This window comes from Salvelinus fontinalis, chromosome 29 (genome assembly GCF_029448725.1).
Source record: "Salvelinus fontinalis isolate EN_2023a chromosome 29, ASM2944872v1, whole genome shotgun sequence".
In the NCBI taxonomy this organism is placed as follows: domain Eukaryota; kingdom Metazoa; phylum Chordata; class Actinopteri; order Salmoniformes; family Salmonidae; genus Salvelinus; species Salvelinus fontinalis.
Window position 1 is genome coordinate 44,270,695 of NC_074693.1, and position 16,138 is coordinate 44,286,832.

General features: G+C 48.5%; 1 protein-coding gene across 5 annotated transcripts in view; it reads right to left on the minus strand.

Moving 5' to 3' along the window:
- LOC129828030 (protein diaphanous homolog 2-like) overlaps window positions 1–16,138 on the minus strand; it is a 644,069-nt gene that overhangs the window by 78,108 nt on the left and 549,823 nt on the right. For 4 of the 5 annotated variants that reach the window (XM_055889439.1, XM_055889440.1, XM_055889442.1 and 1 more), the window contains 2 exons: window positions 1,965–2,063; window positions 334–384 (listed from right to left, as the gene is read on the minus strand). In XM_055889439.1, the coding sequence (XP_055745414.1) occupies window positions 334–384; window positions 1,965–2,063 (150 nt within the window). The remainder of the gene's footprint in view (window positions 1–333; window positions 385–1,964; window positions 2,064–16,138) is intronic. The other variant, XM_055889441.1, reaches the window with a different exon arrangement.

Here is a 16,138-nt window from a genome sequence, read left to right on the forward strand (position 1 = left end):
ATCTTCTATATGTAACCTAATCAAACCCTTCAAATCAATCTAATCAGTCTGTAACCACGTCAAGTTGATATCACCACTGAATTGAGGGTGTACAACTAAGCCTATATCAGACCGAAACAAGATAACACTATGTAACCTAATTGACTGTCGCCACAGAAATAATCTGAGAAGTTATGGATCAGTGTAGGAGTCTGTCAGAGAGTGCACCGGCTCTGGTTCAGTCGGAGAGAGAAGAAGCCACATGAGTTACACAGCCAGGAGTAGAGGTGGTGCAGTACAGTGCAGCATAGAAGCAGGTTCAGGGTTAAACAGACACAGGATTGGTTGTGTTACCATGGTTAGCACCTGGCCACCGAGAGGCAGGACTGGATGGACTTTGATCACCTGCAACATTGACGAAATAAACAGAAGAAAAAGAAAGGGAGGACAAGGAGAGGGGGAAGAGAAAGAGAGAAATATATCAGACACTAATTATCCACTCTGAAAAGTTTTGGTGTTGGCACAAACAGTACAAGCTGTCTCATTCACACAGAAAAAAAAGACACTTGGGAAGGAAAATAGATTGGGTTGGTTTGGAATCATGTCATGTGTATCTCCCATGTTGTCAGTCTGGGTGAACCATGTTAGAGTAGGAGAGATATTGTAGATGAAGGGCAGGTGAATCAGAAGAGTGCGTGTGTGTGTGTGTGTGTCTATGCATACAGTACTGTGTGTGCATGCCTTTGTGTTTATGCATTGTGTGTGTGTGTGTGTTTTTCTCCACATGGCTGCCTGGCTGCCAGCAAGCTCAACATGCGGGCCAAGATAAGAAGAGCAGGACTCAGGAGTGTGAGTTGTGACACCCTGTTTCATTAACCTGGTCTTATTGGACAAACCTTGACATGGGACCTAGTAGGGAGATGTGATTCGCCAAGATAAGAAAGAGGAGAGACAATGTGGGAAATGAACAGGTCATTTCACATAATGACAGTTAATTTAGGACAATTATTTTGGTCACGGTGTGCATATGCTAGTTTATTCGTTGTTGAGGTTGTTGGTATAACACTGAATGAGTGCTCCATAAGAGGTTTGACAACATATGCTTGTCTGAAATAGGCTTTTTACTATAGGCCCTTCTATAATTAACTCCTACCTCCATACCACCATGGCCCTTGTATAGATTTGAGAGGACTGTATAGATGTGAGCAATGTGGTGAAAATTACACCCAGCCTATCAGAGTGAAAGGGGGAGCTACTACCATATTCAGTGCCAAAGTTCAGGGCCTAAACCTCTGCGCATACTCACTCGACTCTGTTCATACTAAGCCATGTTAACCTAAGCCTAATGAGGCCCAATATACACCCGATAACTGTTTAGTGATTAGCATGGAGCAGGGAGTGTCCCAGGAATATCACAGCACCCGTGGATCCTCTAGCTCCTCTATACAGACAGGGCTCTGTCTCACCACCTGCATACCAATGTAACCCGGCACCTCTACCAGGTGGCAACTTACCATCCCCCTGGGTACAGGCCATTCATCATGGCAGGATGGAATATGTTAACATTAGGATTATGTTAACTCACTTCTAGCCCATAGCCCCCACTCGCATCCCATTTCTATTGTAATCAGCACCTTACGAAATGACAATGTGACAATGAATGTGTAATGAAGTGCACGGGGATAGTACACGTGTGTGTGTGTGTAGTGAGTGTGTGTGTTGGGGAGGGGAAGGCCCCCCACACACACACACACACAGAGAGAAGCACATGAGCGTACAGACATGTGTCCGCCCTTGGCATATACCGACTTAGGTCCCGCGACAGTCCTTTCATATTAAGGACAATGGATGAGACTGAGTGTGTTGATGGAATCAGGTTATACATAACGTTTAAAGAGGTATGGCAGTTACTCTGTGTCCGAGCAGGACACAGACGGTCGCCAGCGAGGGAGGAAGTAACCTCGCCAGAGGTGGGGGGACCTTACCGTTGCGCGGGGTTCGTTTTCGGCGGTCGCGGAAGGCCGCTCCGGATTGCAGGGCTTCCATTAAGCTGTCCATCACACCTGTCTCATTCTCTCCTCCCTCTGTAGGACAGGACAGACAGAGAATATGGTTAGAGGATATACACCCACACCGAGGGAGTTAAAAAAAAAATCACACATACACTAAAATACACACATACACACATGTACGACTCGTCGAGCCAGACTCCTGTCTCCTATTGGGGTTTGGCTAAGTAATTGGGATCCAGTATCCATGCAAATTTTGGATCCACAATGCATGTATTTGAATGTGTAAGTGTTTGTGTGTGCCTGCACGTGCATTTACATGCTTGCATACAGTATGAAATGTCAGAGGCCCGGAGCATTTAAGAAGGAGTTTTACGACATGGTGCCTTGCCTCGCTCCACTAGTCCTCTCACCAACCTACTCCTCCAGATGCCCTATAGCTATACACACAGGCCTACTTCACTGTGGTCTACCCCTGTCCTCAACCCTCCCCTCTTCTTTCCTTCCTTTCCCTATGGTGACACTTTACTTTTATCTCTCCTCCCCTTCCATCTTCTCCCAGGGATATAGGACATACACGCACACAGCCAGGTACTGTATATAGTTAGGGAGAGGGAAACTAATCATGATGTGTGAAGTTAGCAAATCCGTCAGAGAGCCGGGGCCTTGTTATCCCCTAATTAAAACATGTGATAGTGAACCCTAGTAAATACATCACAGAGACAGAGAGAGAGCCAGCAGCCCGGGCTCCAGGGCTTACTGTTACATTTGGCAAGATCCCCAGGGCCCAGGTGGCACCTGATACCCAGGGACAGAGGAAGGGATGAGGGGAGGGAGGCAGGACAGGTACAATGGCTTGATGAGGCGCTACATTGCTGGGAAGAGTTTTGTCGAATTCTTCGGTTTTAGCCCATCTTAACCCATTTTGGAAAGAACATTTCCTGCGAGCGAGGTACCAATTATTCTCAAGATAGACCCTCCTGCACAAAGGTTCGCTTTCCTGTAATTCCCTGCCGCGCAATCGATGAGACCCGCTAATTCAGAAAACAGCAGAATATATTTGCCCTGGGTTTTCACAGCTCAAAATCAGAGGCGGCGCGAGGACAAGAACACAGTAAACAACAGTTGTCTTCTAAGTGGGCTACGTGTCAGATCAAGAGAAGTTTGCTGTGGGGATTTAGACATCATTCTCAAATAATCCAAAAATGCATGAGTTTTTTTAACTTTCATTTCTGCTTAAGCATTTTATTTAGTGTGTCGAGGGGAAGCGTTTGGACACAGTTGGGGATGTTAAGAGATTCTCAGAAGCCAGGGCCTCATCTTTGAGCTATGAGCTTCCGGCGTTAGAGCGGAGGTCTGGCCGGCTGTGGTGGAACGTCGGGTCGAATAGGCCATCGTTAATGGAGCGCTGGCAGGTCACCGGGGAGCATGTTTCCACGTTTAGTCATTTTGCTTCTTTGTGTCTGTGATCCTCCGTCTTGAACTCAGTCTACCCAGCCTAGCTCCCAAGCCTTGGTCATTACAGATGATGAATTGGGCTACAGTTAAGCGAGAACTAGGACAAATTGATCAAAGTTGTCAGGGGCCCCCGTGTGATGTCTCGGTCTCTGAGAAGAAGGAAACTGAAGCAAGGGCTGTCTAAAAGTTTTCCGGGAGCCAAGGTGCAGTAGATAAATGTTTACCTGCCCGGACTTAACACGTTGCATTCATGTCGAGGTCCTGGTTCGCCTAGATACGGAAATACATGAACAAAGTGGGAGCCGGTGCTGTTCTCAGTGTCATAGCTAGATACAGATTGGCAATCTTGTTTATACAGGGTAAAGCAGGTGAAATGCATGTCCCGCTTTAAACCAATTAGCAAGGCTATCAAAGTGTAGCCGAGCCAATTTGAAGATAAGCACTAGCTACTTGGACTTTGCTTTGTTCTGTTTCAAGATGGTCTAATTAAGCTTGATTTAATCTCGGTGGCTTTTAAACAAAGCACATAGAAAGAGAGATCATACACTTTGGTTTTCAAAGTAGCCCTTGGGAAGGGCCTCGGGAAGAGGGAATGAGACGAGCAAATCAAGAAAAGAAATGAGCGCAAATAAAGCGTGTGTGGCTAATTAACATAAGATGCGTTTCTAGTCTTGGGTACATCTTTTTTTATGTAAATCTTTTATCGTTGGGAGGTTGTGTTGCTTGGATAAGGCAACAAAAATAATACTGTGCGTCTATCTTCTCTATGGTAATACTGGAATATGTTGCATTTCCTCAAATTGATTATGTCCCAGTGTCAACTTCTTCGGTTCCTAAATGAAATTCGCCCGACAACGTCGCAATGGAAAAACAAAAGATTGATCAACGCTCACTGAAAGTGCTGCTGAAAGTCCATCCTCAGACTCTGGCTGGCACAAACGTTTCTTCTCTGCCATGATGCCTAGAAGAAGCCCCGGCCTTTCTCGCCGTGAACATTACCCACAAGTCAGTTCAGCCATGTATGCAAACGATGGATGGCATAGTCACCTTAATGATCCCAATTTAAAATAGTGTCTGTTCTGGACCACAATGATGAACAGAGGGCCCACTGACTCATTAGTATGGGGGTAAAGATAGATGACCCAGATATAGGACCAAATGCTTCGTCTTCTCTGAATCCTTCCATCTGAGCCATGTGCTGTACTGTGCTGTACGCATGGCGATGCACTGCACACACTGTGCTAATATGTTTTGGGACAGAGACAGTGGCCTATCCCAGAACTCCCTCTCCTCTTCCCCTCCTGTGGTAGCACAGTGGGGCCATGGATGTACTAAGCCGTTTGGCGGTTGGAATGTTTTCCAAAGACAGAGCCCGGTGTCATCGACGGAACAATGATGGAGCGGCCCAGTATTGACCGGCTCCACACTAAATCTTGGTAAAGAGCACTTAGCTCCCCTGCGTAAGCCACAGAAATAATATGTTTCAATGGTCATCAGTGGAGGCTTTCATCCACAGCCGTCCTCTGCCTGCATTAGCCGCTGAAGTGACTCTGGCTATGTCTTAAATGGCAACCTATTCCTTACATAGTGCACTACTTTTAAAAAGGGCATATATGGCTATAATCAAAACTAGTTAATTATATAGGCAATAGGGTGCCGTTTGGGACATACACTCGGTGCGTTGGGGATTCCCCCCACCCTGTCCGAAGCCATTCAGCTGGAGACAGGGGAGACGTGACGTGACAGGCCCCGGGTCTAATGCACTGTTTAATAGTCCCATCTACCTTATGTGTCTTGATCAGGGGAGAGTCTCCCATTGGAGTGATGTCAGGCGGTTGTTACAACGCTGCCTGTGTAGAGGGAGAGGGCGTCCTGGTGCTTACACAGTGGAAAATGCAATTCACACAACTGTGTGTGTGTGTGTGTCTTTGTGCCTATGTGGGGTGTGTGTGCTTGCGTGGTGTGCATATGTGCATGTTATGTGTGTGTGTGTGTGCTCCAGCACAGACTGGTGTCAGCCATGCAGTGTGACCTATAGCCATGGCTGCTCTGGGCCAGTTCAGCGAGAGGATGAACTAGAGAGCCAGACAGACCCCTCTAATAGCTACAATGGCTTGCGAAAGAATTCAAATGAAAAAAAATGAAAACTAGAGAGTGCATAACTATTCACACCCCACAAAGTCAATACTTTGTAGAGCCACCTTTTGCAGCAATTGCAGCTGCAAGTCTCTTGGGGGATGTCTATTTAAGCTGAGCACATCCAGGGACTGGGATTTTTGCCCATTCTTCAAGGCAAAGCTGCTCCAGCTCCTTCAAGTTGGATGGGTTCTGCTGATGTACAGCAATCTTTAAGTCATGCCACAGATTCTCAATTGGATTGAGGTCTGGGCTTTGACTATGCCACTGCAATACATTTAAATGTTTCCCCTTAAACCACTTGAGTGTTGCTTTAGCAGTATGCTTGGGGTCATTGTCCTGTTGGAAGGTGAACCTCCGTCCCAGTCTCAAATCTCTGGAAGACTGAAACAGGTTTCCCTCAAGAATTTCCCTGTATTTAGCGCCATCCTTCAATTCTGACCAGTTTCCAGTTCCTGTCGATGAAAAACATGGTGTTCTCGGGGTGATGAGAGGAGTTGGGTTTGCGCCAGACATAGCGTTTTCCTTGATGGCCAAAAAGCACATTTTTTGTCTCATCTGACCAGAGTACCTTCTTCCATATGTTTTGGGAGTCTCCCACATACCTTTTGGCGAACACCAAACGTATTTGCTTATTTTGTTCTTTAAGCAATGGCTTTTTGCTGACCACTCTTTTGTAAAGCCCAGCTCTGTGGAGTGTACGGCTTAAAGTGGTCCTATGGACAGATACTCCAAACTCCGCAATGTAGCTTTGCAGATTCTTCAGGGTTATCTTTTGTCTCTTTGTTACCTCTCTGATTAATGCCCTCCTTACCTGGTCCGTGAGTTTTGGTGGACGGCCATCTCTTGGCAGGTTTGTTGTGGTCCCATAGTATTTATTTTTTTTTTTTTTTTTACAATGGATTTAATGGTGCTCCGTAGGATGTTCAAAGTTTCTGATGTTTTTTATAACCCAACCCTGATCTGTACTGATCTGTACTCTCCACAACTTTGTCCCTGACCTGTTTGGAGAGCTCCTTGGGCTTCATGGTGCCGCTTGCTCAGTGGTGTTGCCGACACTGTGGCCTTTCAGAACAGGTGTAGATATACTGAGATCATGTGACAGATCATGTGACACTTATATTCCACACAGGTGGACTTTATTATGTGACTTCTGAAGGTAATTGGTTCCACCAGATCTTATTTAGGGACTTTATAGCAAAGGGGGTGAATACATATGCACGCACCACTTTTCCGTTTAAAAAAATATACTTCTTTGAAAGAAGTAACTTTTTTTTCATTTCACTTCACCAATTTGGACTATTTTGTGTGTGTCCATTACATGAAATCCAAATAAAAATCCATTTAAATTACAGGTTGTAATGCAACAAAATAGGAAAAACGCAAAGGGGGATGAATCATTTTGCAAGGCACTGTAACACATCATCAAAAACCTCCACAGTGTAGCTTTATACTACTTAATTTACTGTCAGTATACTTCTATTAAATACAAATATAAGATTTTACTGTGTTCCAATACACATCTTCAGGTAAAAGAAATACAAGGATTTGCATGTGGATGCAAGACAAAAATAAAATGCAGGTCTGTTAACTTCTTCTGAATACCAAATGGCAACCTATTCCCCACCTATGGAGGCTTTGGTAAAAACATATTTTTTATTAAACACCACTTAAGGAATATGGTGCCAATTGAGAAGCAGACTTCATCTCTGAAGAAAAACGGAGGCACTTTGGTTTCAATCTGTATTAGTCGCCATGCTTTCCTTCTTAAACACCAAAGGGATGGCATTCTTATCATTATGCAGCAGTGTCAACACAGGCTGTTCATAAATTCAATTTGCTATCTGTCATCTCCCTCCATGTTGGGGGGAAGAAATACAGAGGGATCGATGGAGAACTACATTTCTGATGGCTCGCATACAGCCGCCGACAGCTCTGGAGGGAAGGGACCAAAACTGACGAAAACAAGCAGAATTTAAGCAGAGAGTTTCTGTCTGGTCTGAGTAGCGGTACATAATACAAATAGGGTGCAAAATGGCACCCTATTCCCTATTTAGTGCACTACTTTTGACCAGGGCCCATATTCTGCAATAAATAACAAGATTTATATTGGTAGCCATTGCAGCTGCAAACATCACTAATGCTAATTCAACATGTATCAATAATCATTATATGTCTTACAATAATATGAAATAATGACAAGGATAATAACATTAGGTTCGTGTTTATGTCATTAATACCAGCAACAGCGTGGTATTAGCGAACACACCGCTAATCTCCTAGTTAAACCGATGAGAGTGTGTAAAGACAAATAAGGGAACTCCATCAGTGCGAAGGGGGAAAATGAGCATTGTGTGTTTTTTTTGCGTCGTCTGTGTGTCTGTCTCTGTTTGCGTGTTTATGTATTGCTTGTGTGTCTCTGTCAGTATTTGTGTGTGTGTGTGTGTATTTATGATTTGCCTCTGTTCGTCTGTCTCGCTGTCGGTGTTTATGTATCACCTGTGTGTGTATTGTGTGTGTGTGTGTGTGTGCGTGCGTGTCTATATTCTGTGTTGTGTGTCGCTGCCGTCTCCAGCCTCCCCTGCTCCAGCTTTCGCAGTGACAGATCCCCTACTCTCATTTGCACTGTAATGAGCTCTAATAAGTGCTTGCAGCCCTGTGCTTGATGTGCTGAGACCACTCTGAAGGGAGAATGCTGCTGCTCCTACTGGAGATGTGCTCCCTATCTCCCTTGCTCTTCTCCCACTATTTTTCTCTCTCTCCCCTCTTTCTCTCTCTTGATGGAAAACAAGAAGTAGAAGAAGTTTGCTTTTCTTCCCGGGAATTGTTTTTAAACACAATTTAACTCATCTGATGGGCTGCACAGAGTCATCTGTGCAATTAACCTGGTACATTAGCTGTGAACAAAGCATTTGTGTGGAGGGAGGGAAGCTTGCACTATGGCCAGGTGTACAGGCGGCACCTCTCCCTCTCTCTCTTAGTGTCTCACTCTCTTCTGTTGTCTCTCTTCACTCTCTCTTTTACTGAGCTGTCATTCCTTCCCCCAGTCCCTGTGGCTCCAAAGGCACCATCCAGCCAGCCAATCAGCTAGCCAGACAGTCAGCCAGCCAGATAGAGCCAAACAGTCAGACATCATTGCCATGGAGGGAGGGCAGGGAGGATAGACACGAGCCACACCCCTCTCTCTCCTCTCTACTCTCGCCTAGCTTTCCACCACACATACACAGATGACTGATTCACGCAATAGCAACACCGAAACGTAAGCTGAACGGTTTGTATATCCCTCACATAAGACCATTGAGACATCTGAGTGGTCCCTCTTCTATTTCTTTTCATGGGATAGTCAAGTGAAGTATCCTGGGTTGAGATGACATTTTAGCTTCCTGTTCTGTGTCTTTTTGTGATACGTTTGAGCAGAAAATATAGGATCCTCTCGAGTGGAGGGGTGGTGGGCGCGCTCTTCTGCTTAATGTGGAAGATGGATCCACAAGCAGATCATTCTTGACTGTTTGACTGTAACAGCTTCATGTGCAAACCCACTCATGTCCTCCGTAATAGAATTATGGATGCTCCCACATCCCCCCTGGTCCGAGGGGAATAGGAGTGCAAGGCTGGCAAGCCCCAGGATGGCGCCAAAGGGTCGGGCGCCCGGGGAGGAGGGTAGGGGAGGGTGGAGTGGGTCAGGACAAAGAACAGGGAGGGGTAGACACGAAATGAGGATGAGGGCCCCAGTGAGGTCTCTACTGGTTTTGACACAAGATGAAGAGGGTGGTGTGCTACAAAGATGAAAGTAAGACCCCGGTCGCTCCTGTCACTCTGTTTTGGCCCCTTATCACGGAACCAGAGAGAGAAGGATGAGAAAGAGACAGTGGTGGCAAGAGAAAGAGATGAAAGTGGATTAGCCACCGTGGCGATTTGCATTTGTGCCATGGAGACGAAAGCCCCGAATAGCTGTATGCGTGAATAAGTGAATAAACAAAAACAAAAGTAAACCCTCTCCATCTGGATTAGTAGGCGGTAGCAGCAGCGAGGTCACATGTGAGGTTGGGGTGGGAGAGAAAGAGTAAAGCTACAAGTAACAAAGGAGACAGACAGGCACCACTACTACTTCTACTACTACCGCCACTAACTCTCTTTACAAGGAGTAATATTCATTCGGGCAAAATATAGAAAATGTTTAAAAACATTTTTGCGTTTCCTTTTGGGCAAGGCCAGCTGGTGCCTGCCTGTTTCAGTCAGTTTTTTTTTGTCTGTTTGGTGCCTAAACGAACATGACCCAGCATGCTAGTCCACAAGGGTAGCTCCAGCCTAGACAAGGCAGCCAGCCTGACTGGCTAATTTGACAGAGGTAGAGTCGACACACTTTAGGAGGACCACATGGAGTCACCATGTCACTCAGCCAAGTAAGGGAGTACAGAGGCAAGGGCTGCATACAGTAGTTGAGTAGTTCCAATGGATCAGTGGGTTAGAGTATTGTGCTGGCCAAACCAGGACTATGGGTTAAATTCCTGCGTAGGCAACTTTAACTGGATATATGTGTCTCTGCCAATGTCAGCAGTTCTGTTCAGTAAGCTGCTCTGAATAAAGATGAACGCTATAGGACCATATTATCAGCACCGGCATAATCAACTTCATTTTAGGCACTCAGTCGGGGTCTCAACTTAATATTGCAAGTAAGAATAGTAGAATACACCAGGTGCAGTTTTGAAATTTGATTGTGCTTCAGCAGTTTTTCTCTTATGTAAGTCAATGACATTCATTCAATTAGCGATGTCAAATAAATGTTTTATGGATTGGTAGTTAGTCTAGCCAGCTATCTAAACTTGTAGTAATCATGAATACCGACCGGGCATGCACAGCACGTGCCCAGGGGCCCTGACATCCAGGGGTCACCCATTGATTTTGTTAGTCATTCTCACTCGAATATGAGTGATGGCAAAATGTGTAGAATTGCAGAAAATTTGCTTTCAAACAGCAAAAATTTCGCTCCACCTTTCCCATGGCAAAATGGGTAGAATTGAGTGGCATTTGCTGTAAGACTGCATTTTTTTTCTCTTTGCCCCATTGCAAAATGAGAATAATTGAATGAAATTGCCCGTTTTTTTCTCCGTACCATGGATTTTTTTGAATGGCAGAAAACGTATTTTATTTATTTAACCCATATTTTACCATAGTATAGTATGGTAATAGTTACAGATGAGAGGAGATGAATGAGCCAATTGGAAGACAATTAATGAATGAGCCAATTAAAACTTGTTGTAAAACTGCAACATTTTCTCTAAACCTGATTGCAAAATGTGTAGGATTGCAGGAAATGAACTTACTTTTTTTTTTAATTTTTTTTTTTAATCAGAGTTAACTCGTCGTTAAGAGTTAGTGGCCAACTCTTAACGACGAGTAAGAGTTAACTCTGTTGTCCTCTACAGTAGTAGAGGACAACAGTGTGAGCAGTGCTAAGAGCTCCAGTGGTCTAGGGAAGTTTGAGAGACAGGAGGACTCTCAAGCATATGAGTTAAATCTGTACAACTTCCATACCAGTCTGCCATCCATCCAGAACACATCTCCCTGTCCTCAGTCTCTCTCAAAGTGGCACACTTAACATCCTCTGCCTTCCATTTCGCCCAGATGAGGTATCATCTTCTCTGACTCCCAATCCCGTTTTTGCAGCCAGCCGTCTTGGTGGCGGGTAAACAGATTTGACAATGCAATTTGGATGGGCTTTGTAGTGAGTATAATTATGTTTGATTGACTGTAAAGTGACTCCAGACGTCCAGATCGTGAAGTCTCTTGAATTGATCTGGGAGACGTCGGGCAGGCCACCTATGACTGCATGAGGAAATGTAATGATTGAATGAGATTCAACGTAATGAGATTCAACTTTTTTTCTTCCTAAGGGAGGCGGCTTCATACGTTTAGGCAAGGAAGGAGGATTGGAGGGAAAATGTCACCAACGAGGAATCATAGACACACACACTGATGTATTGTATCTTCTCATTTAGATCTACCTTCCTGACCTGAGGGGAAACCAGACCAAATGTCACCCCCTGGCCTTAGTTATCTTTGTTTCCTTTATTATGTTTGTTAGGTCAGGGTGTGACATGGGGGAGGTTGGTGTTTGGGTGATTATATGGTTAAGGGGTTGTTGGGTTTTGTGTGTGTGGTTTTGTGTTGAGTGAGTATGTCTAGGTATGTCTATGGTTTAGTGAGGGTTTCTAGGTATGTCTATGGTTGCCTGAGTGGTTTCTCAATCAGAGACAGATGTCTTTCATTTGTCTCTGATTGGGAGCCATATTTTAGGCGGCCATAGGCATCATGTGTTTGTTGGGTCATTGATTTAGTCATTGTCTTAGTCTGTGTCTAGGTCTGTTTCAGGTTTGCATGTTTTGCATTTAGTCGGTTTTTGGTTTCACGTTCTTGGATTTGTTGTTTTGCTTCGTTAGTTCCTCTCCTAAATAAAGAGAAGATGTATTATTTACACGCTGCGCCTTGGTCCTATCTCTCTCCCATGGACGATCGTGACAGAATGACCCAACCACTCAGGACCAAGCAGCGTGAAAGGAGGGAACCAGAGCCCGTTGTGCAGATACTGGAGGTGAGCAATGGGAAGGATACAGAGACTGTTAAGGAGTTAATGAGGAGTTTGGAGGAGAGTGAAAAGAGGGACCTGCTGTGTTGGTGCGTGAGGCACGACATCCACCCGACAGAGCTTGTGCGGGAGGTGATGTTACCTGAGTCAGTTCTCCATGCTCGTCCTGAGTTGCGTGCTAACCGTCTGGGAATGACAGTCCCACGAACCAGGCCTCCTGTGTGCATTCCTAGTCCTACACCTCCTGTAACACCTTTCCGCCCCAGCCCAGTACCACCAGTTCCGGCACCACGCCCCAGGATTCCAGGGTGTCTCCAGAGCCCTGTTCGCATTGTTGCTTCTCCCCGCACTCGCCCTGAGGTGCGTGTCCTCATCCCGGTACCACCTGTGCCGGTACCACGCACTAGGCCTATAGTGCGCTTTGAGAGCCCAGTGTGTCCTGTTGCTGCTCCCCGCACTAGCCCTGAGATGTGTGGCCCCAGCCCGGTACCACCAGTTCCGGCACCACGCACTAGGCCTAATGTGCGTATCCAGGGTCCAGTATGCCCTGTTCCTTCTCCCCGCACTAGCCTTCAGGTGCGTGTCCCTAGCCCGGTACCACCAGTTCCGGCACCACGCACCAGGCCTATAGTGCGTCTCAGCCGGCCAGAGCTGCCAGTCTGCCCCGAGTCGTCAGAGCTGCCAGTCTGCCCCGAGTCGTCAGAGCTGCCAGTCTGCCCCGAGCCGTCAGAGCTGCCAGTCTGCCCCGAGCCGTCAGAGCTGCCAGTCTGCCCCGAGCCGTCAGAGCTGCCAGTCTGCCCCGAGCCGTCAGAGCTGCCAGTCTGCCCCGAGCCGTCAGAGCTGCCAGTCTGCCCCGAGCTGCCAGTCTGCCCCGAGCCGTCAGAGCTGCCAGTCTGCCCCGAGCTGCCAGTCTGCCCCGAGCTGCCAGTGTGCCCCGAGCTGCCAGTCTGCCCCGAGCTGCCAGTCTGCCCCGAGCTGCCAGTCTGCCCCGAGCTGCCAGTCTGCCCCGAGCCGTCAGAGCTGCCAGTCTGCCCGAGCTGCCAGTCTGCCCCGAGCCGTCAGAGCTGCCAGTCTGCCCCGAGCCGTCAGAGCTGCCAGTCTGCCCCGAGCCGTCAGAGCTGCCAGTCTGCCCCGAGCCGTCAGAGCTGCCAGTCTGCCCCGAGCCGTCAGAGCTGCCAGTCTGCCCCGAGCCGTCAGAGCTGCCAGTCTGCCCCGAGCCGTCAGAGCTGCCAGTCTGCCCCGAGCCGTCAGAGCTGCCAGTCTACCCAGCGCCATCTGAGCCATCCGTCTACCACGAGCCAGAGTCGCCCGCCAGCCATGATCAGCCAGAGTCGCCCGCCAGCCATGATCAGCCAGAGTCGCCCGCCAGCCATGATCAGCCAGAGTCGCCCGCCAGCCATGATCAGCCAGAGTCGCCCGCCAGCCATGATCAGCCAGAGTCGCCCGCCAGCCATGATCAGCCAGAGTCGCCCGCCAGCCATGATCAGCCAGAGTCGCCCGCCAGCCATGATCAGCCAGAGTCGCCCGCCAGCCATGATCAGCCAGAGTCGCCCGCCAGCCATGATCAGCCAGAGTCGCCCGCCAGCCATGATCAGCCAGAGTCGCCCGCCAGCCATGATCAGCCAGAGTCGCCCGCCAGCCATGATCAGCCAGAGTCGCCCGCCAGCCATGATCAGCCAGAGTCGCCCGCCAGCCATGATCAGCCAGAGTCGCCCGCCAGCCATGATCAGCCAGAGTCGCCCGCCAGCCATGATCAGCCAGAGTCGCCCGCCAGCCATGACCAGCCAGAGTCGCCCGCCAGCCATGACCAGCCAGAGTCGCCCGCCAGCCATGACCAGCCAGAGTCGCCCGCCAGCCATGACCAGCCAGAGTCGCCCGCCAGCCATGACCAGCCAGAGTCGCCCGCCAGCCATGACCAGCCAGAGTCGCCCGCCAGCCATGACCAGCCAGAGTCGCCCGCCAGCCATGACCAGCCAGAGTCGCCCGCCAGCCATGATCAGCCAGAGTCGCCCGCCAGCCATGATCAGCCAGAGTCGCCCGCCAGCCATGATCAGCCAGAGTCGCCCGCCAGCCATGATCAGCCAGAGTCGCCCGCCAGCCATGATCAGCCAGAGTCGCCCGCCAGCCATGATCAGCCAGAGTCGCCCGCCAGCCATGATCAGCCAGAGTCGCCCGCCAGCCATGATCAGCCAGAGTCGCCCGCCAGCCATGATCAGCCAGAGTCGCCCGCCAGCCATGATCAGCCAGAGTCGCCCGCCAGCCATGATCAGCCAGAGTCGCCCGCCAGCCATGATCAGCCAGAGTCGCCCGCCAGCCATGATCAGCCAGAGTCGCCCGCCAGCCATGATCAGCCAGAGTCGCCCGCCAGCCATGATCAGCCAGAGTCGCCCGCCAGCCATGATCAGCCAGAGTCGCCCGCCAGCCATGATCAGCCAGAGTCGCCCGCCAGCCATGATCAGCCAGAGTCGCCCGCCTGCCATGATCAGCCAGTCGCCCGCCAGCCATGATCAGCCAGAGTCGCCCGCCAGCCATGATCAGCCAGAGTCGCCCGCCAGCCATGATCAGCCAGAGTCGCCCGCCTGCCATGATCAGCCAGAGTCGCCCGCCTGCCATGATCAGCCAGAGTCGCCCGCCTGCCATGATCAGCCAGAGTCGCCCGCCTGCCATGATCAGCCAGAGTCGCCCGCCTGCCATGATCAGCCAGAGTCGCCCGCCTGCCATGATCAGCCAGAGTCGCCCGCCTGCCATGATCAGCCAGAGTGGTCCGCCAGCCAGGATCAGCTGAATCCGCCATTCAGCCAGGATCTACCAGAGACACCGAAGCGGAGATCGACTATGGTGGAGTGGGGGCCACGTCCTGCACCCGAGCCGCCGCCATATTAAGGCCTACCCCGGATCCTCCCCTAGACTTTGTGTTGGTGCGCCCGGTGTTCGCACCTTAAGGGGGGGGTTATGTCACCCCCTGGCCTTAGTTATCTTTGTTTCCTTTATTATGTTTGTTAGGTCAGGGTGTGACATGGGGGAGGTTGGTGTTTGGGTGATTATATGATTAAGGGGTTGTTGGGTTTTGTGTTGAGTGAGTATGTCTAGGTATGTCTATGGTTTAGTGAGGGTTTCTAGGTATGTCTATGGTTGCCTGAGTGGTTTCTCAATCAGAGACAGATGTCTTTCATTTGTCTCTGATTGGGAGCCATATTTTAGGCGGCCATAGGCATCATGTGTTTGTTGGGTCATTGATTTAGTCATTGTCTGTGTCTAGGTCTGTTTCAGGTTTGCATGTTTTGCATTTAGTCGGTTTTTGGTTTCACGTTCTTGGATTTGTTTTGCTTCGTTAGTTCCTCTCCTAAATAAAGAGAAGATGTATTATTTACACGCTGCGCCTTGGTCCTATCTCTCTCCCATGGACGATCGTGACACCAAATGATGTCAAACAGATTTAAAGTGATTAGACACTTCAAGTACCACTCCTAGTTAGGCCTCTCTCTCCACACATCGACCACCTTTTTTAAATGTAAAAATACTATTTGATACAACAGACGCCGACATAAAAAACTCCCTGGGGTTACAATAATTGGCGACGAAACAACGATTGTTGAATAATCAAAGGGTTTCCAAGATCTTCACAACGTGGATGGCCCATTCTGTCAGAAAAATGATTTTGATAAAAATGCATTGAAAACAATGTCTGGGTAGGAAATGGACAAGGGCAGGGTTTCCCAAACTGGGTCCTCAGGACCCTAAGGGTTGCACATTTAGATTGTTGCCCTAGCATTAGTCAACTGATTCAAATAATCATCAAGCTTTCACAATTTGAATCAGTTATGTAGTGTTAAGGCAAAAAAACTAAACATGCAGCCCTGGGGTCCAGAGTTTGGGAAATGCTGGACAAGGGACTGGCTTATTGCATCACCTTAAAAGACAGAAATACAGACACAGACAGATGGTGTGCATCCCAATTACACTCTATTCC